Raw genomic sequence first — 24,493 nt, 5'->3', positions numbered from 1 at the left:
CGGGACTTGCTCAGCTTAGTCGACTCTTTCTTCAAGAGTCTTCAGCTCGCCTGGCTGCAGCGAGAGAGGAGGAGCAACGTCTCCGATGTGGCATTGCTTCCTTGCAGAGGATGCAGGAGCAGCATCCAGACAATCCTTGGTTGGAGGAGCAGTTACAGCAGGCTCGCCAGGAGCTCTTCAGCACAGAGGAGAGGCGCCATGAGTTTGCTTTCCATCGACAGGCATCTCAGTGGACCCATGTGGGTGACAGAGTGACAGGCGCTTTCTTTGAGACAGTGGGACCTCGGCATACGCATGCCAAGGTCAATCAGTTGAGGAGGCCCGACGGGTCAGTTGCTTCAGAACCAAAGGACATGCGAGCAGTTGCCATTGATTTCTATCGTGATCTAGTGTCTGCAGAGCCTCAGTCAAAGCGTGAAGATGCATGCACAGAGCAGGTGTGGGCACAGATACCTTGTCTTGTGACTTAGGAGATGCACAAGAGGCTTGAGCTGCCTCTTCAGCTAAAGGAGCTATACACGGCTCTTAGCGCACTCCCCCGTGCTAGCTGTCCACGTGAGGATGGCTTGACTCCCAGTTTTTTCTTGGAGTACTGAGACTTGCTTGGCTCAAATCTCTACAGTGGTTTTCAGTACTTCCTACACACAGGAGAGATGCCTGACAGCATGAGTGGGGGCCTGATTTACCTCATTCCCAAGGAGGGTGGCTCCTTGGATGAGATTCGACAATGGCATCCCATCACCATCCTCAACTCAGCCTACAAAATTCTTGCCAAGGCTCTGAGTTTGAGGATTCAACCACTTCTAGAGAGCATTATACATGGGACTCACACAGGTTTTGTCAAGGAGCGTAGTATCCTTGACAACATATTTACCTTTTGGGAGGCTTTTACCCTCGCGCCGCTCCGTGGTGAGGATCTAGTGATTCTTCTTCTCGATTTTGAGAAGGCCTACGACAGAGTTGACTGGGACTTTTTGGAGAGCCCTCTACGCAGGATGAGCTTCTCAGATGCTTGGAGCAGAGGGGTGTCAACTTTGTACAGACGGGCACACAGTCAGGTAATTTTGTTAGGAGGTAGAGGTGATCGTTTCATGCTCACACGTTCAGTCAAACATGGCTGCCCTCTTGCTCCCTTCCTCTTTCTATTCTATACTGAGGCGATGAGCAGGTTTTTGGTTTCACAGCAGGTTGGTTTACGTGGCTTAGCGCTCCCTATTTGGGGAGATGAGCTACTGGACGTTGAGTTTGCAGACGACTCAACCTTGTACTTGGATGGCCAGAAGGCCAACCTTCACAGGTGTGAGCAGGCTCTTGAGACTTTCCATTGTGCATCTGGCGCACTGATCAACTGGAGAAAGGCAGTGGCTTTCTCGGTTGGTAGTGCTCCTATGCCAGACTGGATGCTAGGTGAGGATTTCAAGTGGATTCCCCCAGGGACTACAATTCGATACTTGGGTTGTCAGGTTAGTTTGGACTTGTCTCTCGAGCAGCAGATTGCTCCCCTTCTCCTGTCTATCAAGAGGAAGTTGTTACATTCGAGCTCCGTACGACTTTCTTTGGCAAGCAGAGTTGTAGTGGCCAACCAGGTGTTGTTGGCTACTATGTGGTACATCACTTCTTGTTGGATCTTCTCGAGTTCTTGTATCAGCCAGGTAGAGAGGCTGATAAGGAACTTCCTTGGTTAGGGCGTGACACTCAGATAGCCCCGACCAAAGTGGCATGGCAGGTCATCACTCTTCCTTGTTCTCAGGAAGAGTTGGGGATCATAGACGCAACACAGCATAGCAGAGCCCTTCTTGGGAAGTTCATCGTCAGAGGACTTCTTCCAGGTGAGGAGCCCTGGAAGGAGTTCTTGCTTCAGCGGCTTCATGCTAGGGTGCCTCAGGCTCAAGGCCCATGACGACCTTCGACTAGATGGATTTTCACAGAGATGCACAGGGTTGGCTTGAGCAAGAAACTGGAGGACCCTTTCGCTGTGACTCAGCTCCGATCTTGGGAGCAACTATGGCGAGGCCTGGAGCAACGTCAGCCTACTTGCACGGAGGAGCGCCTGAGACAGCCCCTTGTTTGGAACCCCATGGTTAGCACTCAGAGAGGCCACTTGGTTGGTAGTCGGCCTCATGTTTCCTGGGGTCCCATGGCATCGGAAAAATCCGGATCTGTGGCGTACTGATCAACCATGTCCTCAAAGCTTCTATGATGAATTGCGGAAATAGCCAAGACTAGGGGCTTTACGAAAAAATGCATCTGCCACCAAGTTTTTTTGTCCTTGAACATGGACAATCTAGAAGTGAAACTGTGACAAGATGTTAGCCCACCGCATTTGCTTTTTCGAAAGCTGCTTCTGTGACAAGTAGCGTAAACTCTGACGATCAATAAAGACAGTGAAATTGGCTCCAAGTAGGTAATGTCGTCACTTAAGAGTTGGGGATCATAGATGCAGCACAGCATAGCACAGCCCTTCATGGGAAGTTCATTGTCAAAGGACTTCTACCAGGTGAGGAGCCCTGGCACGAGTTCTTGCTTCAGCGGCTTCGTGCTAGGGTGTTGGAGGCCCCTCGCGACCTTCGACTAGATGGATTTTCACAGAGATGCGCAGAGTTGGCTTGAGCAAGAGACTGGAGGACCGTTTCGCTGTGATTCTGCTCCGATCTTGGGAGCAACTGCGGCGAGGCCTGGAGCAGCGTCAGCCTACTTGCACGAAGGAACCCCTGTGACAGCCCCTTGTTTGGAACCCCATGGTTAGCACTCAGAGAGGCCATTTGGTTGGTAGTCGGCCTCATGTTTCCTGGGGTCCCATGGCATCGGAAAAATCCGAATCTATGGCGTACTAATCAAACATGTCCTCAAAGCTTCTATGATGAATTGCGGAAATAGCCAAGACTAGGGGCTTTCGAGACAACGCATCTGCCACCAAGTTTTTTTGTCCTTGAACATGGCCAATCTGGAAGTGAAACTGTGACAAGATGTTAGCCCACCGCATCTGCTTTTCTGAAAGCTACTTCTGTGACAAGTAGCGTAAACTCTTATGATCAGTAAAGACCGTGAAATAGGCTCCGAGTAGGTAATGTCATCACTGAGTAAGAGTTGGGGATCATAGACGCAGCACAGCATAGCACAGCCCTTCTTGGGAAGTTCATTGTCAGAGGACTTCTTCCAGGTGAGGAGCCCTGGCAGGAGTTCTTGCTTCAGCGGCTTCGTGCTAGGGTGCCGGAGGCCCCTCGCGACCTTCGACTAGATGAATTTTCACAGCGATGCGCAAAGTTGGCTTGAGCAAGAGACTGGAGGACCGTGTCACTGTGATTCTGCTCCGATCTTGGGAGCAACTATGGCGAGGCCTAGAGCAGCGTCAAACTACTTGCACGGAGAAGCCCATGAGACAACCCCTTGTTTGGAACCCCATGGTTAGCACTCAGAGAGGCCACTTGGTTGGTAGTCGGCCTCATGTTTCTTAGGGTCCCATGGCATCGGAAAAATCCGGATCTGTGGTGTACTGATCAACCATGTCCTCAAAGCTTCTATGATGAATTGTGGAAATAGCCAAGACTAGGGGCTTTCGAGACAATGCATCTGCCACCAAGCTTTTTTGTTCTTGAACATGGACAATCTAGAAGTGAAACTATGACAAGATGTTAGCCCACCGCATCTGCCTTTCCAAAAGCTGCTTCTGTGACAAGTAGCGTAAACTCTGATGATCAGTAAACACCGTGAAATTGGCTCCGAGTAGGTAATGTCGTCACTGAGTAAGAGCATGGATCATTGCCAAAAGCTCTTTCTCATAAATCTGTGCTGTCAATTCTGGCCTTGAAAACAATCGGCTTTCATAGGCAATCACATGGCCTTCTTGCATTAAGACCGCTCCCAGACTACGACCCACAAGCATCACAATATACTTCAAGTGACTTTTGCAAGTCCGACAAAGTCAACGTTGGTCTAGTAGTCAGTTTTTCCTTAAGTGTCTGAAAAGCAATCACCTCTGTCGGTCCCCACGAGAAAAGGGACTCCTTTCTGAGTCAAAATGTGCAAAGGGGCAGTTACCTCTGCAAACTTTTGAATGAACCGCTGGTAGTAAGAACACAAGCCCAAGAAGCTTCTAACTTCATGAACATTGGCCAATCACGTATAGTGTCAATCTTGGTCGGGTCCATCTGTACTCCTGCTGCTGAGGCGATGTGTCCCAAAAAGTGTATCTCCGGCAAGAAAACTTCACTCTTTCAGGCATTGATACCACTGTAACAACTTGGACATCCTAAGTCAGTAAAATCCTCCTGAAGGGATGTCGTAGACTGAGATAGAGTAGTATTTGGAGGTATTTCCATCTGTAAAGGTTTATCTGTGGAACAAGTTGTGTCCAAATATTCAATTGCAACGACTGAAGTTGTGTTGCAAGATTTTGCATCTATTTTATCCTTTGCACCATTGAAGGTAAGGACAGGTACCTTCAAGTTTGAAGAATTATCATTCACCATGTATTTGGTATCTGTTCAGAGACAAAGACTTTATTCTGCAAGGGCAATGACAAGGCGAGTTTTTCTGCTTGGATCACGGCCAAAGAAGGAGTTTTGTGCTTGTCCATTGTCACACAAGAACCGGAATCTTCTAAACCTTCAGCTGTTTCAGAGGGTATTAAGGCTTACCATTGAGAAGGGGGAGGTCGAGGGAGTTGTTGCCTCTTAGACCTCTGAAGGATCCTCTTTCAGAAGGAAAGGATCAATATATCTTCAACTTTACCATCGTTAGCCAAGAAAGACTTAAATGTAGGGCATGGCTCGCGAGAGGGAACTTGTCCAACGTCGCGGCATTCACGACCGAGTAGTCGACTAGAATCGGATATATGAGCCACTAAGTCCGTCAATCTTGATATGGCTGATTTCTTTTTAAGATGAGATCCTTTGGAAGCTTCATGTTGTTGCTTTTGTTGCTGATGATTCCAATAAGTTGGTTGCTGGGAACTGTAACTTTTCCAAGAATATTCATATTGAGACTTTTGCTTCTCACACAAAGGTACTTTGTGTCTGGTTGTCTCTGAGAAACCATGCTTTGGGCGAGAAAATTTGAGTTTCGAAAGCTTTTGTTTAAGTGGTTCTTCCTGGTCGAACACTGGAAGCGTCGGAAGAAGATGGCGGATGAATTACATGTATAGTCCGAGAAGCAGTAAGACAACTTCGGGAAGAGTTTTGCATTTGCATTTGCTCCAAGGAAATGTGAATCGACGCGAGGCTTGTTGAAAGTACTGCCATCTGCTCTTTGAAAACTGCTATCGGGTCCTCGGGTAAAATATAGTCATCGCCATCTTGTGATTCGGCCATGCCGATTGTTCAGCGGAAACTGACACTTCGGGAGCGGAAACTGCGTCTGGAACGGGTTTCGGCTCTGGAGTCGGGGAATCGGGAATTATGACGATCACGGGTTCGGAGTGTCCGGAATCACGATCACCTCACGTGCAGGAGGGTTTTCGGGTAAGATTTCTTCCAGAATTGCGTCTATGTACGAGAGGAAGCTTCGGTGTCCATAGTTGTTGTCGGCCATGGCACACACGCAAGAAATTTGCCAGCGCAAGTAGCAAGCACGAGAGAAATAGCGTTGGAATTCTCAAATTGGTGGCTTTCTTTGTTTTTTTATGTTTGTTTTAACGTTTTTGTTTGATGGCCAATTGAAAGGGTGTGTTCAAATGGCCCTTTAATTAATATGAATTGGGCGAATTTGGGCGCCCTCAGTGAGTTTAATAAAAACTTGCGCTGGCTTATTAGTGGGTTTTAATAAAAAACCATGCGCTGCCTGGTATAAGTGACCTGCGTAGACAGTTTACGAAAAGCTGCCAGCGCGAGGACTGCAGCGCTCGGTGAGGAGGCGCCTGGCTGAAGGGCATGCTTGGTGAGGAAGCATGCGAAGAGACAATTCAGCCGGCATGTTATGCGCCAAGGGCTGCGAGCACAAGGGGGCAGCAGCCAGCGTGGAAATGCAGCCTGCGTTTCAGAATTCAGTAGCGTTTCCAGAAATTCAGCCAGCGCTTGTGAGCTACAACCATCCAAGCTAGGGGTCCTCCTTGGCATGGCACTTCGCATATCTGCAACTAGGAGTAGGTGTAATATTGTAACATAGTCACAATCGTGACAAGCGCGGTCTAGATGTCATTGCTAAATAGGTTACAATGATCATGATTTGTATATGAGACCCCTTGATCAAAGACTGATGTCTTTGTAGAAGTTCTGGATTGGTGAAGTCTGGTGCATGGGTGCATAGAATCAGTGTCTACTGAAGAAAGTTTCTATCCGTTGGCTGTTTTCCAAGTGTAATCGAGGGCGATTACAATCCTTTCAAGAGGAGGGGAACGTCATAAGTGCTGATGGGCGTGCCCAACTGGAAGAGAAATGGTCAAGTAGACAAGAGAAACTAAAACTTGAAGAACCAAACCCTAAAGATTTAGCAGAGTGGTTCGGAGTTAAAAACCTAACCCCTACCAGCTTAAAGGACTTAAAGAGCACCTGCCGAGGCACCTAACCCTCCAAACTCAGAAGCTTGATATTTGGTTGAAATTTTTGTAAGATGTGCTGAGCTGCCTCGTGGCACTGCTGTACCAATTTTCGCGATTTGCGCTGCTAATTTGGTAATTTTTACGCAAGGCTTTTGAGGAGCACATGTTTTTAAGTGCGGAGAGTCTCAGAGAGAGTTGGACCCTCAGGAGTTGTACTTTGCAAAGTGAAATAATAAAGAAATACCAGAAGGGGTGCCAGTCTTTGGAGACGGTGCATCTTGGCTCCGAACTCGGTCGTGCCATGTCGATTCTCTCTCTCTCTCTCTTATATATATTTAAGTTCAGTGATTTTGGAGTTTCTATTTATGTGTTGCTATTGATTCTCGCTTGGAGTGTCCGAGCCTGTAACAGAAGCAGCTTATGGGAGTCGTCATGAATGGTGACTCGGCCATCAACCTTATGCCAGAGTTCATTATGGTAGCTCTTGCTCTTCAATCAACTTGGCCAGCATCCTTCACAATCACACCGGGTGATCACAGACAATGCACCCTACGGGCATTGTGGAGCAAGTTCCTCCTAAATTTTGTATTGGTCTACTGCATTAGGTGGAGCGTGGCTTTCCCTTGCTAATAGGTAGACCGTGGCTACATTATACCAAAGCTCTTCATGATTGGGTGGTACTCCATTGATGTGTCACCTATGAAAATCGAACAAATTCAAGAAGGTTCACTTCAAAGAGCTGCAATGACAATCTGCTTTAGCCAAAGGCCCAACGGGTCCACCTTTCAAAAATACCTAAAGCAGGAATTTATAAAACCCCGTTACACAAACAATTCACCTTGATTTAAAAGACGCCCTATTCTTTCATAAACCTGTAACTTCTTAAGAGACTTTCATTTTTTACCCCCTCTTGTATATGTAAATACTAAATATATAACTCTTTAAAATATAAAAAACCCCTCCAAGTGAACTAACGTGCTATACTTTTAGGTGGACCCCCCAAGGTCAACGAGAGGAGCGAGTCGTGAGAGGAGCAACATAGGACAATGCTTGATTCTCTTCCAAAGATTCACAATCATCCTTTGGAAGATCCCGAACCAAAAACACAAGAGCGGCATCTCACTCAAGAATTTTGTGGTGTAGGGCTTTTTGCCCATGACATGCAAGAGTGGAAGAGAATGCATTTGGTAAGGCACCTACATCTGGCCAGCAGTCAAAGCTATCGATCAATACTGTAGCAAGACAAAGTCTTCCCATTTACAAGCTAAAAAATGAGTTGGTTAAGAGTAGTCCAGGTTTTAGTTGTTTGGAGAAACTTGTCCAAGGAAAATAACACAAGTTACACAATACCTAGTAGAAGCAGGGTACACAACACAAGGGAAGACTGCTTGCACAAAACCTCGAAGAGTGGCCGCAATGTCTGTAGCCCAAATAATTGCTGAAGAATTTGGTTGCAAGCCTGGTGGAGAGGTTTGTTACGGGATTAGGTTTTTAAATTGCAGGGACCTTGAGACAGTAATCAAATATAAAACAAATGGAATGCTTTTGAGAGGAGCTTGTGGATGGCCAGCACTGAGAGTATACTGTTATCGTGCTTAATGAAGCACATGAAAGAACAATACAAACTGATGTCCTCTTTGGGCTGCTAGAGGACCCAATAAGGCTGTGAAAAGATTTGCGTTGTATAGTCACCTCAGCTACATTTGATGCTGAGAAGTTTTTTGGGTATTTTATTGTTTAAGAATAACTTTTCCTGTTGAGATTCTGTATGCAAGCCAACCAAAGAGTGACTATCTAGATGCTGCACTTATTACTGTTATGCAGATACATTAAACGGAGCTAGAAGTTGATATCTCTCTTTTTAAGAGGACAGGAAGAAATTGATATAACGTGCAAGATCTTGTATAAGAGAATCAAGGGATTGGGTTCCAATGTTCCAAAGCTAATTATACTCCCAGTTTTTAGTGCCCTTCCTAGTTAAATGCAGACAAGAACTTTTGACCAGCACCACCAGGAACTAGGAAAGTAGTGGTTGCAACCAATAATGCAGAGGCTTCTTTAACCATTGATGAAATCTACTATGTAGCAGATCCGGTTTTGTTAGGAAAAATGTCTATAACCCCAAGCTTGGGTTAGATTCACTTGATGGGACCAGGCAAGTGCTATCACTTGTACACGGAGAGTGCATGTAGCAATGAAATGTTACCAACAACTGTACCTAAAATTCAAAGAATAAATTTGGACTTGGAAATACAACTATGTAGTTAAAGACTATGGGCATTAATGATTTATTGGCCTTTGGTTTTACAGATCCACTGCCATCACAGGCTCTAATATCAGCCATGGAACAGCTCTATAGTGTAGGAGCCTTGGATGAGGAAGGGCTTTCGACAAAGTTGGGAATGAAGATGGCTATGTTTGTTTAAGAAACACCCTTATCAAAAATCCTACTCGCCAGCATGGACCTTGGTTGCATTGGTTAAAACAACATCATTGCCATGTTATCTGCACAGAACATCTTCTATAGGCGTCGGGGGTATCTTCGCTAAAACTTGTATTCTCTCAATTTTCTTCAAGACATGCGCGGAGGACTCTAGCCACGATTTCCAGTTTAAAATACATTAAACCCCTCTTTTATGTGAACACCAACGAGCACCGCACCCTCAAAGCCTATGCTCTAGATGGAAGCCAAGACAAAGGAACCACCACAACAAGATTTTGAGGCACGTGCTATTGAAAATAGATAGTGTGCTTGTTGTGCTAGGAAATGATCTCATGGACATGGATGCCATGCTCATCAAACATTGTCCTAGATACGGCCCCTTTTCTCAAGGTCATGTGGCTATAATTTGAGCCATTGCAAACGGAAAAAAAGTAAAAATGAGAATTTCAAGGGAGGGACTGTTGGAGCATCATATTTGGGCAGGTTGGAGCTATAGGCTGGTAAAAGACTATAAAATTGTCCTTTGTAGATCTGGGAAGAAATCCGTCACTCTTAGTAGGCTTGGCATCATCTCACATCCTTCATTCTGCGCTTAAACCTTTCATCCCAAAAATAACAATTTTTGAATAGCAAGCCTCTCTATGTCTCGAACAGTAGAACCTTTAGTTTACCACCAATAGATGAAGAACTTGAAACAGAAAGGAACGATTTGGTTCTTTTGCTGGATGGATGTTTACATAGCAATAAAACTCCTCATATTGAGACAACGATTAATCTTCCCTGTTAAAGGACATCATCACTGACCAAAGTGCCCATTCAAAGTCTGTTATGAGAGACTTATCTAACACAAGAAGTTTTGGACAAATTCTTACAATAATTTCCACATTGTGACTTACCTCAACATCATGAGCTTCTGTGAGGGAGGCACCGCATACCTAGCTAGGTACGATTGGGGGCAAGGGACCACCGGCACAGTGGGGGGGGCGGTGGTCCCCTGCCCCCAATCGTACGCGGTGCCTCTCAAACACTGGAAAAGACTCTGTTTTCCTACATGAGAAATTTTCTAAATCCTCTTTAACGAGAGAAGTGGGTTACAAATAATGCCAAAATGTAGAAGCCAATCCTGAGTGAGGAAGGAGATTCCTCACCTTTGACGTTGGTGTGAGTGTGCTGCTCAACTTGACGGTTGCATCTCCCTCTTGGCAGATGAAGTCTTCAATTGCATTCAGTTTAAGCTGCACCGTCAGCGCAAGTTACATAAATTCGAGAAGACATGCATACAATCAAAGAGTGTAGTATCCGCGTTACCTTGACACTGCTTGCGATTAACTCAGAAGCTCGACATGGTAGGAAAGCAAGATTGGTCATGAGAGAGAGAGAGAGAGAGAGGGGATGCCTTCATGCACGAAGCAATTTTCGATTTGAGTGATGCTTCGAGATGATTGTGTGAAACCATTAATATTGGTACTAATTCATTGATTATTTTTAAGGCCCTACTTAGGGTGGCTTCACAAACGGGGTCGCCCGTCCTCAGGACTAAGTGGCACGGGCATGGGAGCCCGTCCATCACAAGGGCCCTACATGGCCGCTCTCAAAATGAGCCCCTTTTTGTGTTGGGCACCTGTGGATTCACAACTGAAACGGACATGTATTATACTTCTCACTCTGTCGGTTGGTTAACTTGGATAGCCCACGAACCTTGTCCACACGTGGTGGTAGTTCAAAACTCCAAGCCCCACTATCTTTTTCAAAAAGTGGTTGGCAATTGCTTTATGGGTGCGCACATTCCTTGGGCGAGGAGGGGGGGGGAAGGGGGGGGCGAGGTCGCCCATCAAAAAGGTGAGTACGTCCGTGACTAGACTACCAATGTGTGCCCTTCAACTTAGTGTGTGAAAGAGCTCCGGATGCTCATTTCGATGTTACAAAGTCTTATCAATTGCTTTTTTTGTCCTCCAAGCACGTCCGGGTGTTTGTGAAGCCACCCTTACATACCAAACTAGTCGTGCTTGGTTGGCTTTCTCATAGTTATTTGAAGGAGGATATATTTTTTCTTTCGACAGTTATATAAATAGATGGATTTTTGCAACTAAAGTCACATCGATGTAGGCTCATACGAAATTAAATAACAAATTAATGAGATCTCCCCCCCCCCCCCCCCGCCCCCAAAAAAAAAAAAACCCACCTAAGGAAAGCCCCCTCCCGTCTCCCATCTGCTTGCACACGCCTATTGCCTCCATTGCCTACTCCCACATGCATGTTGTCCCCATCGCCCTCTCCCACACTACCCATTACCTCCTGCACCATAGCTACTCGTGCACACAGAGAGAGAGAGAGAGAGAGAGAGAGAGAGAGAGAGAGAGAGAGAGAGAGAGAGAGAGAGAAGCGACCTCCCCGCCTCCAATTGAGAGAGAGAGAATATCCTGACAGAATCTCAATTTTTCCTTTGTTTGTTGTGATGCAGACATAATAGTGTGAAAGGAATGTGAGAGCATTCCAAATGGAGAGGAAGTGGCAATGACAAACGTACAATTTTGTAGAGAGGTGAGCTTCAAATAGACAATGATTTATGGTATATCGTGAATTATGAGGTGTTTTAAGATAGTGATGCATGTTCAAAAATTCACTTTGTCACAACAAGCGTACCTTTGGTATAAAATGCAAGTTTTCATTATCGATGGATCATGAAATCGATTGGGTTAGACAAAATATTTATACATTAATCAAACTTCTATGGATAGAAACGAGTCTTAAGGAGACAAAAAACATCAGCTCTCTCAAAAATTTAGAGATTTCTTGTCATGATTGGTTGGAATTATTGTAATGGATGATTCTTTGATAAGGTGGCCATAGGAGGTGAACGTAGAACACAAATTTTTGGCCTCTAAAGACATTAGTACCAAAGGGGCAAAGGTCGTTCAATTTTGCTTGTTTGACAAGTGTCCCTATGGAGCTTAAAAGTCATGTGAATGAATAGAGAGAGATCCTAGCCTTTTAAATGCTATCCTCCAAAAGTCTAAAGGTGCATTCATTTTTTGGCATGCTTGACAAAGGCTTTTAGAGAACAAATGAATAAACAATATATAGGAGTTTGATCCCATGATATGAGATACTAATTAAGGGTCCGTTCATTTAAGGATTTCAAAAAAAATATTATATTGAATTGTTTTATTATTTTCTATGCTTATCAAATCTAAGTTTTAAACAAAAATAAATAAACTTTTTGTTTTCCAAGAAATTTATTGAAAAGACAAAAAAATATATAGAGTATCTTTACATGAATAGTTTTAGAAGAGATCATTTTCTTAAAAGGAGTAGATATCTTTAAATGCCAAACTTGGATCCATCAATTGCTTTCCTTTCTTTTTTCTTCACCAAACCCTCTTCCACTCCTCGTGATGAGACTTGTTGCCATCGAGGCTCGGCACGCCACAATGGAAAACTGCAAGAAGGAAGAGATGGAGTATATGGAAGTCAAGTTCAATAAAACAAATGCGGAAGTAGAGACCACCCTCGCAAAGGAGGTCAAAACTCAAGTGCAAGAGGTCATCTTTCGCAAGGTTGAAGACCGTGTGGCATGCACGCTATGCGAACGACAACGACAAGAGGATATTGCCCTCAATGTTTGCATTGGTGTGCTCCCAAGTCACTGAAAAGGGGAGAAGGATCTCAAGTTTCACGAGTCTTTTGTTCATATCCAAGCAACAACCCACATGGTACTTGGGATCCAGCAACAACAATCATCTCTCGTACACACCAGCATTACACCAACCATGCAATCCTCACTTTCAAGGCCAAGGCGGATTGAATCAAACTCCTTGAGTAATTGAGGCTTCTCAAGGACACTAAAATTTGGTTTGCAGAAGATCTTACACCCGCCCAAAGAATACAAAACTCCAAAAAATGCGAGAAGCACGCACAACAGGAAAGTGGGCAATCTATCGAGGAGGTAAGCCATTATCCAAGAGTTTCGGACTCCCAAACAGGCTCCCTCCTCACCTTCTCCTCCTTAGGTTTTGTTCATCTTATCTTTTCTTCTTTTTTACACCTCGTTGGACCCTCAATCCTTAACTGAGATGTATCTCATGATCCCCTCGCTAAGAAGGACCCTTTTGTAATGTTTTGTTTTCGATCCCATGGGTCATATTTGACCTCCGTGGACAATAATTCAATCAAACAATCTCTCTCTCTCTCTCTCTCTCTCTCTCTCTCTCTCTCTCTCTCTCTCTCTCTCTCATGTATTCTCCTCATGGCTCTACGCTTTTGCATCATCAACTTTGACATGGTATCAGAGCAAGGTGAAGAAAATCCACATCATTGAGGAGAAGAGGAATAGAAGGAGCGAGGATGGTAGAAACTACCATCGTTGAAAAGGCTCCATCTGCATTTTTCAAACATGTTGTAGAAACTGGAGGCGTTGTAGCAATTTGAAAACGCATCACAAAGAGAGGGTTGCCTACTACCCGTGTTTTAAAACACAAGTGAGCAAAGTCGGTTATTACAGGTGGGTCGGCTCCTTCCATTAGTTGTGCAGCATTTTGAAATGTCATCGGCTAAGGACCTCCAAAAGAAAAAGGGCATTGACAAGCATGTGTTGTCGTTGGAGTGCAGCCCTTTCCTAGCATTTTAAAACATTGTAGGGAAGGAGGATTCAAGTGAAGACCTTTGGTGGGTTGTTTTCAAGGCTTTCTGAAGCTACAAGATTGGTTTGCAAAGGCTTGGCTCTAACGGCAACCAAAGGTGACCCAACACTAACTATCAGCTATGGAAAGTGGATCGACCAATTAGCAACCTATCCATTAAGGAATCCATTAATTTTCTTGGCTCTGGATTGTGAAGCCAAAGGCAAATGCATGAGCTCGCTAGAGGACTGAGGCAAAGGCAAGCTTGACAAGCATGGTAGGGTGAGTACTCACTTAGTTACCTCAATACCCACAAGGTTCGAGAGTTGTTGTTATAAATGCAAGAAGACGCATGCGAAGCCAAAGGCAAAAGCACAAACTCACAAGAAGACAAATTCAAAGGCAAGTTGGACAGAGATAACGGTGATAAAGATTTGACATAGGAGATTAGCATGACATAGTGGTGGTGGCCAGGAGTCCTATTTCTAGTCAGGTGGCCATTGTGGCAGCTAACTTTAGGTAGGGAGAGGCTTGTGAGCGGTAGAGAGGGAAAAAGTCGCTCCCTAGAAATGATTTGGAACCATGTGTTGGAGTTCAAGTTATCGGTGTTTTAACCCGTGGGTCAAAGTTCAAAGCACACACATCTAGCAAGGAACCAAACAACGTATAAAAACACTATGGATGAGTGTACCAATCCATTGTTGTTGGCCAAATTATGGACATGATGTGTTTCAAAGTTCATTGTCTAGGAATGTTTGGACGTGATGTATGCACAATTCACAAACGGGGATTCTTGGACGTAGTGTGTTCTATAGTTCAATCTTTTGTGAGGCAAACGATGCTCAAGATGGCTTCTAAGGTAAAAATTTGGAGGTAGCAAATCCGAGGTGTATCTAGTAGTGGCAGCTGCTGGAGTAGGGGAGTCGAGGGAGATTTTGAAGGATAGCGATGTTCCAAGAACATTGTTATTCGTGGAATTCTCGAAGAGAAGTTAGAGACACCTCCTTCTCTTGCCATTGTTATCAAAAATTTCTTCAAAACCCACTTTAGTGTTAGGTAAAGGCTGTAACATTTAATGGTCTAAATAGCTTGTAAATAGCGGAAAATAACTTAACATAGTGAGCATTTCATTAAGAGCAAGTTCCTAATGAGCATAGAAGAGTGCTTGGTAGGAGATAACAACATTAGTATAACACCTAATTAGTTTGGCATAACAATACTTGAAAGAGGGAGAGAAATAGAACAATTGACAACTATTGAGGACCGGATTTACATGGACCAGTCCCCCCTCCATTAGGCATTTGTATTATAGCTTCTCCCATTAAGAGAGACTTTGTACAATACAATTCTTTGTGTTCCTTGGTAAAAACTCGTTGGTGTAATGAAGATGGAAGCTTCATGCACCAAACTTACACGTTATAACACATAACATCATTTCCCTCGTGGTCTCAGACCCAAGACCTCACACACCTTCGAAGATGGTGAGAGCTAGCAAGGTATGAGACTAGATGTAGAGGAAGAAGAAGTATACTTACGAGAAAGAAGTATTTCTCCTTACATAATCACTCATAATTGCTTAGCATAGCTTAGTAGTAGCATGGTAGAGGAGATGAGCATGCATTGGAGCTTGTCTCTTGGTTGGATTTGCATCACCAAGCCAAGAGTTTGTTGGTGTAGGCCTCCCTTCTCACAAGCTTGGAGTAGATGAAGAGATTTCCATTAAAGCTTGAGAAGGAGATAGACTTTCTTTACTTCACACATGAGCTTGTGTGAGTGTGTGTGTGAAATAATGCCTTCACAAATCAGCCCCCTCTCTCATCTTGGTCGACCCCTATTGCAATTTACTCATGATGGCTTCCTATTGGCCCTTGAAAAGCTTAGCCAATAGTATTTGAGCAAGCTTGCTGGCTTCCTATTGGCCCGTGAAAAGTTTAGCCAATAGCATTTGAGAGGTCCAGTCATTCAAGAGCCTTGTGACAAGTGCTCATCCTTTTCCCCTTTTGTAAAAGCTCAGATAATTAATTTAATTATTTGAATTCTATTGGACCTTTTTTTTTCCAATAGGAATTAACCAAATTTATGGGCTGCTTAATTCTCATTGGACCTTTTGACTGTCCAATAGTAATTTAAGGAGACTAATTCTTATTGTTTGTTTTTTTAAGCATTTATAAAATAAGAAATTAAGTTTACACTAGCTCAATCCTCATTGGTCCACCTCTATGTCCATCTAATAGGATTCAAGCAAGAATTATGGGTTTTCTTGCATGCCTGATATGTGTCCTATTTGCTTTGTGGAAAGGGTAAACTGGTGAGTGTGTGTGTGTGTGTGTGTGTGTGTGTGTGTGTGTGTGTGTGTGTGTGTGTGTGTGTGTGTGTGTGTGTGTGTGTGTGTGTGCTCTATCTCATTCCCAATCATCTGTCATCTTCCCAGCTCGCCCCCTTCTTTGTCTTTTTATTGGTTGTCATTTTGTTGACTACTAGAGTTAGCACTTTTAGTCCCTAGGCCAAGTTCCCATGGCCTATGACCTCTTGAGTTAAAAAGTTGGAACTTTGCCCTATGGAAGTCTTAATGGAGTTAAACCTAGAGGTCTTTTAAACCCATTGATGTACTTTGCTCTTTAGCAGACCATCCGCATCTGGATCCCCAATTCTCGTCTTTTGGATCCCCCTGTTGAGACCCATCTGGTAGCCTTTCCAATATCCAACCTTTGCTCCCCCCTGGTATTTTCCTATATTAAATGATCAATTTAATATGAGAAAATCATTTGGAAAAATAGATATTAGGTCTTTATGACATTACCTCTCTCTTGATACCATAGTCGTCCTCGACTATGAGGTAGAGAAGATAAATCTTAATCATTAGTCCATTTGCTAATATCGTCGGATAATCTTACTGCCTCTCAATAGCTTGTCTTCGTGTCGGAGACTGGACTCAGATTGCAGTACCTCTTCTTGGTCTTCAATCTCCGATGGGTCTTCTATGGTTGCTTCTTGGGGTGGCTCTCATTGGTAAGGCTTTAACAGGCTCACATGGAAAGCATTGTGTATGAGCTAGTGGTTGGGCAACTTGAGCTAATAAGCCATCTCATTAATTGGCTTAAGAATTTGAAAGGGGACATAATACCTTTTTGCTAGTTTAGCATAGTACTTTTGGTGTCCCATAGGATTCTTGCCCGTTGTGTGCCTTAACAGAGCTTTGGGAAATTTAAGCAAGACCCAATCATTTTCTTTAAAGGTCAGGGCTCTTCTGTGCTTGTTAGCAGCAGCCTTTTGCCTTTGCTATGAGATGGATATAACATCTTTAATCTTTTGGAAAGATTCTTGTAGGTCGCGGCTATATTCATCTACACAGCGAAGATATTCCCATGTACCTTAAGTAGCAGGGGACTTTTTAATCTTCCCTCAATTACCTCAGAAGGTGTTGTTCTCATGGATGTATGTATTGTGTTATTGTAAGCATACTCCACTAAAGGTAAGTACTTCTTTCATTGGGACCTTTGATCTACTTTAGTGACATAAGATTTTAGTAGAGCAAGAATTGTTAGGTTAGCTATCTCACTTTGGCCATCCGTTTGCGGGTGATAGGCCAAAGAGAAAATGAGCCTTGTACCTAAATTCTCAAAGAGACCCTTCCAAAAACTGATGGTCATTCTAGGATCTCTATTCGACACTATTGACATTGGCAAGCCGTGGTACTTAAAATATTTGTGATATAAAGAGGGTTGCCATTTGATGGGCCTTAATAGTCTTTTTGACATGTATGAAATGCGCTTGTTTGCTAAACCTGTCTACTATTGTCCATATTCCCATATTCCATGGATAGACTTAGGCAATCCAAAGATAAAATCCATGGATATGCTCTCCTAGGGTGAATTAGGGATTGGCAAAGGTTGAAGCAAACTAGGTTGCTTCCCTCTATCAAACTTTGTCTTTTGGCAAACCACACATTTTGAAACATACTCTTGTACGTTTGCTTTCATGGCAGGCCAATAGAAATACATTTCTATCCCTCTTAGGGTAGCTTGAATCCCTCTATTCCCCGCATATGGAGGAGCATGAGATTCATACATTACTTTCTCACGTAGTGAGTTAGTAATGCATAGCCTATTACCATAGAGAAGATAACCATCTTGTGGGGTAAATGGTTCCTCTTTCTTCCCTAGTGCAAGGGATGACATCACATCTTTAAAATCGGGATTGATAGTGTACTCATCTATCATAGAAGATAGATCATTGTGAGTTGCTATGGAAACCACATTCACTCTCGATCGTCTTGAGAGTGCATCGACTACTTGATTATGCTTGCCAACAATGTGAGCAATATGAAAATGGAATTGCGAAAGGAAATTTGCCCACCTCATTTGTTTGTCGGAGAGCTTGGTCTGCGTCATGAAGTACTTGAGGCTTTGGTGATCCGTCCGCAAATGAAAGGAGTCCCCAATAAGTAGTGCTTCCACATGTCTAAGGCATGTAGAACTGCGAGGAGTTCCTTTTCATATATGCCTAGAGCTTGCTCAAGAGGGTCAAGCCTTCGACTTTCATAGGCTATGGCATGCCCTTCTTGGAGCAAAACAGCTCCAAGACAATCACCACAAGCGTCACATTGGACCTCAAATGGCTTTGAGAGATCCGGTAGTGTAAGCACAGATTGAGAGATAAGCTTCTCTTTAAGCTTTTCAAAAGCAGTGTTCTCCTTGGTAGACAATGCATACTTAACGTTCTTTTTTGTTAGGTCATGCAATGGTCCTGCTATGAGTGAGAACTTTTCTATGAAGCGTCTATAATATGCACACATACCTATAAAGCTTCTTAATTCATGCAGATTATTTGGATTAGGCCATGCTTTTATTACTTCTAAGTTTGATGGATCCATTTGGATGCCATCTTTAGAGATAATATGACCTAAATACTAAATCTCTTGTAAGAAAAATTCACTTTTCTTTTGATTTACGTAAAGCTTATTCTCTCGCAGAACTTGAAAAATTACCTGGAGGTGTTGTTTGTGTTCGTCCAAGGAATTGGAGTAGATGAATATATCATCAAAGAACACTCTAGTGTAACTTCGGTGAGGCCTAAAGAGCTTCTCCATAATGTGGTTGAATGTAGCTGGCGCATTGGTCAAGCCAAAAGGCACGACAATAATTTCGTAGAGACCAAACGTAATGCGAAATGCGGTCCTTACAATGTCTTGATCCACTATCCTTATTTGGTGATAGCCACTTTTTAGGTCAATCCTACTGAAGTAAGTCGATCCTTGTAGCTTATCAAATAGGTAATCTACCAGCGAAATAGGAAACCTATTTTTGATATTGATCCTATTTAGTGCTCTATAGTCGACACACATACGATATGTGCCATCTTTCTTTTGCACTAATAAAACTGGTGAACAAAATGGAGATGAACTAGGCCTAACCATTCCTTTCTCAACCAATTCATGCACTTGCCGCATAATTTCCTCTTGTTTAGCTTGAAAAACTCAATAAGGAGGTTTATTAGGCGGTGAGCTTCTTGGAAGAAGCTCAATTGCATGGTCATCATCCCCTCGTTTTGGAGGCAATTCATTAGGGATGTCGTCAATAAAAACATCTTGGAATTCATTAAGGAAATTAGATAACCCTAATTCTTTTTTATTCCCTTTATTTTTATTTGACAAAACATTAGGTTCATTTTGAGAGTCTTTTACAAATATCATGTACACGGAAATAGAGCTCTTTATTGACTTATCAAAAGCTTGCTTATGTACAAGAGGTATAGTGTTACCTGACTCATTAGCATATATGTACATGTCTTTGTCCCTGTACTTAAAGTAAATTTGCCTTTCAGGGAGCTTGATGTTGGCCGCCATGCAATCAAACCATGGTGCCCCTAGAATTACATCCTCATCTTAAGGGGAGAGATGAAGAAATCCACTTTGTCCACATAGTTTTGGACATGAAGTCTCAATTTCCAATTAAGGGAGTAACTGAGACTTCTTCTCCCTTGAAAGCACCATCGAATGGTAGGGCATCTCCCATCTCAAAGGCTTGGATGCCTAGCTTAGTGGCCAACTCCGTGGATATGAAATTGTGAGTAGAGCCATTGTCGAAGAGAATGAAAGCATCATGTTCTCTTACCTTTCCCCAAGCATGGCATAGAGGAGATCCTTTGCTATGAGCATCTTCTCCTTGAACTTCAACTATGGAAGCTCTAGGAGGTTCATTGTGTGTGTTCTTTTGTGGGCAAGCATGATAAGCATGCCCTTGCTCCCCACATTTAAAACAACGGTTATCCTTGCGATAACGCTCTAGCTCTTCAGGAGAGAGTCTATTTTTTCCTTTGTAGACTCCCTTCTCCTTAGCTTTGTTGTTGTTGAAGTTGCTCTTGGGAGACTTTTGGACATGGTCCTTCCCCTTAAGCTCATTATGGTCTTTGCTTTCCATGGGCTTAAGATTTTTCTTAGCCCCTTGTTGGAAGTTGATTTGTGAATCCACCATAGTATGGTGTATGACCATTGAAATAGTACGAGGCCTTTGGGAGTTGACATACTCTGCCATATCTTCAGATAAGCCCGCACAAAATTGTTATTTTTGCTCTCCAAAATCTATCTTTTTGTAAGCAGTGGCTTTGAGATGTAAATCCCAAACCTTGTCTACGTATTTGTGAATAGATTCATAGGGAGAGAGCTTCAAGCTTTGCCATTTGGTGAGCACTTTGTCTTTGGCATCGCTAGCCAAAAACTGCTTCATAATGGAAGCTCTTAAAGCTTTCCATGTTCGTGGAGCTTCACCGTTTGCTCCTAGGCTAGACCACCATTGCGTGGCGGACTTTCAGAGATGCATGGCTACATGATGTATTTTAGAGGACTCCGTGAAGTCCTCATTTACGAATGCAGCATCAAATTGTTGAATAAAGGCCTTGTCCATAGCACCAAAGCTGCCATCGTAGGTAAGAAAAGAGATACTCTTTCCTCCCTCCTTGAACTGTTTGAGCTTGGACAACCTCTTCCAAGTGGCATAGGATCTCCTATGGCCACTCCTTTTGAGTTCTTTGGGAGTTGCACCATCACTTCCTTCAGAAGAGGAGGAGGATGATGAAGATGGAGAAGAGGGTACCCTCTTTCTCACCTTTTTCTTCTCATACTTCCTTTCTTCCTTCTTTGAATTATGGTGAGAAGGACTATGCGATGCTCTTCTCCATTTAGGGGGGGTGTTGGAGAGCTTTTGCCTGCCGTCTTTGTGGTGCCATCTCCGCTGAGGTGGTGGGAGATTCACTTCTTTCTCGTTCTTTCGGTGGGCCGTTGAGATTGGGCTCTCTTTTGTGAGGGAGTTGCCCCATCAACTTGTAAGCTTTTGAGCCCTTCGTATGGGTCCTCCTCTTTTCTCACCCTAGAGAGCTCTCTTTTAGAAATCTCACTAGGAGCTTTCATAGGAACTCCCTCTTCTAGGTGAGGAGATTGGAGAATCCCATGGATGTGTAATTGCTGTTGCACTTCACCTTGGAGGGATGGGTTTCCCATGGCTTGTTGAAGCCTAGTAACCAAATACTTCACAAGCGTAGGGGCATCATTAGTAGCTTGATCATTAGTAAAATCAAAGCCATCAACATTAATTTCACTCTCTCTACTATTGTCAGCCATTCTAACTAAGTTTTAGGTGTAAATTTTTACTACTTTGGCACTTCAAGCCCTAGTTGCTACTCCTCTTTACTTTTAAAGATAAGCACTCAAGCATCTATACTCATGGGTCAAAATATCATTAATTGCAAGGAATAGAAGAGATGGTTTATCATAGCCCAGTCGTCACCGGTTCCTGTCAAGCTTCTAATAGCTCAATAATGGTTAAGCCGTAGCCCCTTGGGACTCAATTATTAAGACCATAGCTCTCGACGGTGATACCCCGTTAACTGCACGAATCAGGCGCACCTCAATGATAATAAATCCCTATTCTACTTAACTCTCATGCAATTAATAATACCAACCGTTTGTAGCAAGCTTGAGGACCTCTCTTCTTGAGCAAGAAAAGAGAAACCGATAGCTCTGATACCAATGTAACATTTAATGGTCTAAATAGCTTGTAAATAGCGGAAAATAACTTAACATAGTGAGCATTTCATTAAGAGCAAGTTCCTAATGAGCATAGAAGAGTGCTTGGTTGGAGATAGAAACATTAGTATAGCACCTAATTAGTTTGGCATAACAATACTTGAAAGAGGGAGAGAAATAGAACAATTGAAAACTATTGAAGACCGGATTTACATGGACCGGTCCCCCCTCCATTAGGCATTTGTATTATAGCTTCTCCCATTAAGAGAGACTTTGTACAATACAATTCTTTGTGTTCCTTGGTAAAACCTCGTTGGTGCGATGAAGATGGAAGCTTCATGCACCAAATGCATGGAGATTCATTTCCCAGTCTGTCCTTCGTGCACTAATCACTTTAGTTAATACCGAGCTAAGAATTTTATTCGTATGCTCAGCTTGTCCGTTTGCTTGTGGGTGATAGGGAGGTGATTTTTTATGGATGACCATAAATTCATTATGTGGATACTCGATTACCTCATTGGGGAAATGAGTCCCCCTATCACTGACAATTTCTATTGGTAGTCCATATCTCGTGAATACATACTTATATAAGAATGTGACAGTGGTTCTGGCATCATTCTTTTGAGTTTCCTTAGCCTCAGCCCACTTGGTCAAGTAGTCCATAGCTACAATGATATATTGAGCTTGGGTTCTATAAGCAGGTGGCTGTATTGGCCCAACAAAGTCTATACCTCATTTTGCAAAAGCTCCAGCTCCCATCATTGGTCTTAAGGGCATGCTATCTACTCTTGTTGCCATTTTTGCTCCTTGACAAGCATCACACCTTTGAACATATTCTTTGGCATCTACAAAAAGTGTTGGCCACCATATGCCCGCCATTAAGATTACTCTTGCGGTGGTCTCACTAGAAAAGTGACCTCCAGCTAATCCAGCATGTGCTTGTTCTATAATTGGAATATATTCATCTTTATTTGCACAAAGACGCAAATGTTGATCCTTACCTCTCCGATACAATTGGTTTTCAATAAGAGCATAGTCTCTTGCTTCAGTTTCAATTGCTCTTTGATGGCGTTTACTCATATCTTCAGGAAATGTTCGGCTCATTAAGTAAGTAACTAGATAGTTACTCCACTTAGGAACATGTGACATTTGGAACAATGTTACATGAGGTATGGGTGTCTATTTTTGACATAGAGAACAATCATTTACAAAAGAGCGAACATCACTCCTCATAGTTGGCCAATATACTCCAAGTCTCAAGATCCTTTGCATAGTTTGGTCTTCTGCAAAGTAAAGTCCTACTATGGTAATATGTGCTTGACTTAGGTATTGGGTTTTCTCTTCAGGATTAATGCATAAGAGCAATATTCTACCTTGGTTTCTTTTGTATAGCCTTTCAGCTAGTAAATGATAGATAGCCGATTACTCGATTAATTCGATTGTAATAGGAAGTGGTATTTGTGAATCCACTTGAGATATGGTCATCAATGATACCATATTTTCTGACCATCGAGGTATCATTTCTACGGAGAACATATAGGCACCTGGTAGATCATCGTCTACTCCTTAGGTGGTTCCCCTGAAACAATCCTTGACAAATGATCTTCTCTTTGATGAGTAGTGTCCTTTTTTATAACTACAATGAAATCAAATTCTAAAAAATGATGAACCATCTCACTATTCTTACTGTGTTGCATGGCTTGTTGACCAAGTACAATAAGGCTTGGTGGTCCACAAAGAACACAAATTTGTTTGCTAATAGGTAATGTCTATACTTTTTTACGACATAGATCATTCCTAATCCTTCCCTTTTGGTGGTGGTATAATTATTTTTTGCCATATTCAACTGTCGGCTAGCATAAGAAATAGGAAAATCAATTTTCATGTCTCCTGGTTGAGCTAGTATACACTCTATGGCAAAATTGGAAGCATCTACTTGTATGTGAAATATCTTATTCCAATTTGGTGCTTTCAATATTGGAGCTCAAGTGAGAGCTTGCTTAAGCTTCATGAAGGATTTTTCACACTCATCAGTCCATTCAAAGTGTGCAATCAAGCTATACATGGGTTTTGCAATTATAGCGTACATGTAAATGAACCGTCTATAATATCCACAATGTCCCATGAGGCTTGAGCCCCCTTGACTATTGTTGGTCTAGGAAAATCATCAATAACATGAATTTTATCCATGTTAGTAGCTATGCCATTTTTAGACACTATATGTCCAATAATTTTTCCTTGTCCACCCATGAATGTGCACTTTTCAGGATTTAAGCAAATCCTATAAAGTCTACATTTTTTGAATACCTCTTTGAAGTGTTCAAAATGATCAGCCCGGATCGATGAATGTACACATAGATCATCCATATATACCTCCAAGAATTTCCTAAGATAATCCTTAAAAGCATGGCTCATTAATCTTTGAAAGGTGGGAGAAGCATTAGTTAACCCAAAGGGCATAAATAGCCATCTAAGAAGCTGTAAGCTTCTTTCCTTGCAACTCGTTCTAAAACATGCTCAGTGATTGGAAGAGAAAAGTTGTCTCTAATGGTAGCTGCATTCACTTTCTTGAGGTTGACACACACTCGTAGTTTTCCATTCTTCTTGGGTACTACCACAATTGGAGACACCCAATCTGTATGTTCAATTTTTCATAAATGAATTCGCCTTCATTTAGTTTTCAATCTCTTTTTTGATCTTCCTAGCAAATGTTTCATTGTATGTGTATGGCCTTTGTCTACTTGGTCTTGCATCATCTCTCATGGGTATAGCATGTTGACAGATTTCTAAATCAACACCCTTGAGATCCTTGTAAGACCAAGCAAAGATATCTTGGTATTCTTTTAGCAAGCTTAAAAAAAGCTCTTCTTTTTCTTATGTTAGGTCATTTGCAATGTAGGTAGGCCTAGGCTCTTCTCCTGGCTCAGCCAAATCTA

At 42.8% G+C, this 24,493-nt stretch overlaps 1 protein-coding gene and 1 pseudogene across 3 annotated transcripts in view; one reads left to right on the top strand and one right to left on the bottom strand.

The window, feature by feature from the left end:
- Window positions 1-11,207, bottom strand: part of LOC147429332 (uncharacterized) — an 88,147-nt gene extending 76,940 nt beyond the window's left edge. The window contains exons 1-3 of one of the 3 annotated variants that reach the window (XM_086495477.1): window positions 11,101-11,207; window positions 10,227-10,233; window positions 10,010-10,153 (exon numbers count right to left, since the gene is read on the bottom strand). In XM_086495477.1, the coding sequence (XP_086351603.1) occupies window positions 10,010-10,153; window positions 10,227-10,233; window positions 11,101-11,207 (258 nt within the window). Of the gene's footprint in view, window positions 1-10,009; window positions 10,154-10,226; window positions 10,524-11,100 lie in introns of those variants that run through there. The other 2 variants (XR_015185839.1, XR_015185840.1) reach the window with 2 other exon arrangements.
- Window positions 354-9,024, top strand: LOC147429333 (putative pre-mRNA-splicing factor ATP-dependent RNA helicase DEAH5 pseudogene; annotated as a pseudogene).
- Window positions 11,208-24,493: the final 13,286 nt, after the last annotated feature.

This window comes from Adiantum capillus-veneris, chromosome 22, assembly GCF_014529385.1.
Source record: "Adiantum capillus-veneris isolate H3 chromosome 22, ASM1452938v2, whole genome shotgun sequence".
NCBI lineage: Eukaryota > Viridiplantae > Streptophyta > Polypodiopsida > Polypodiales > Pteridaceae > Adiantum > Adiantum capillus-veneris.
The sequence above is the reverse complement of the archived record's forward strand: the minus strand, read 5'-3'. Positions and strand labels throughout refer to the sequence as shown.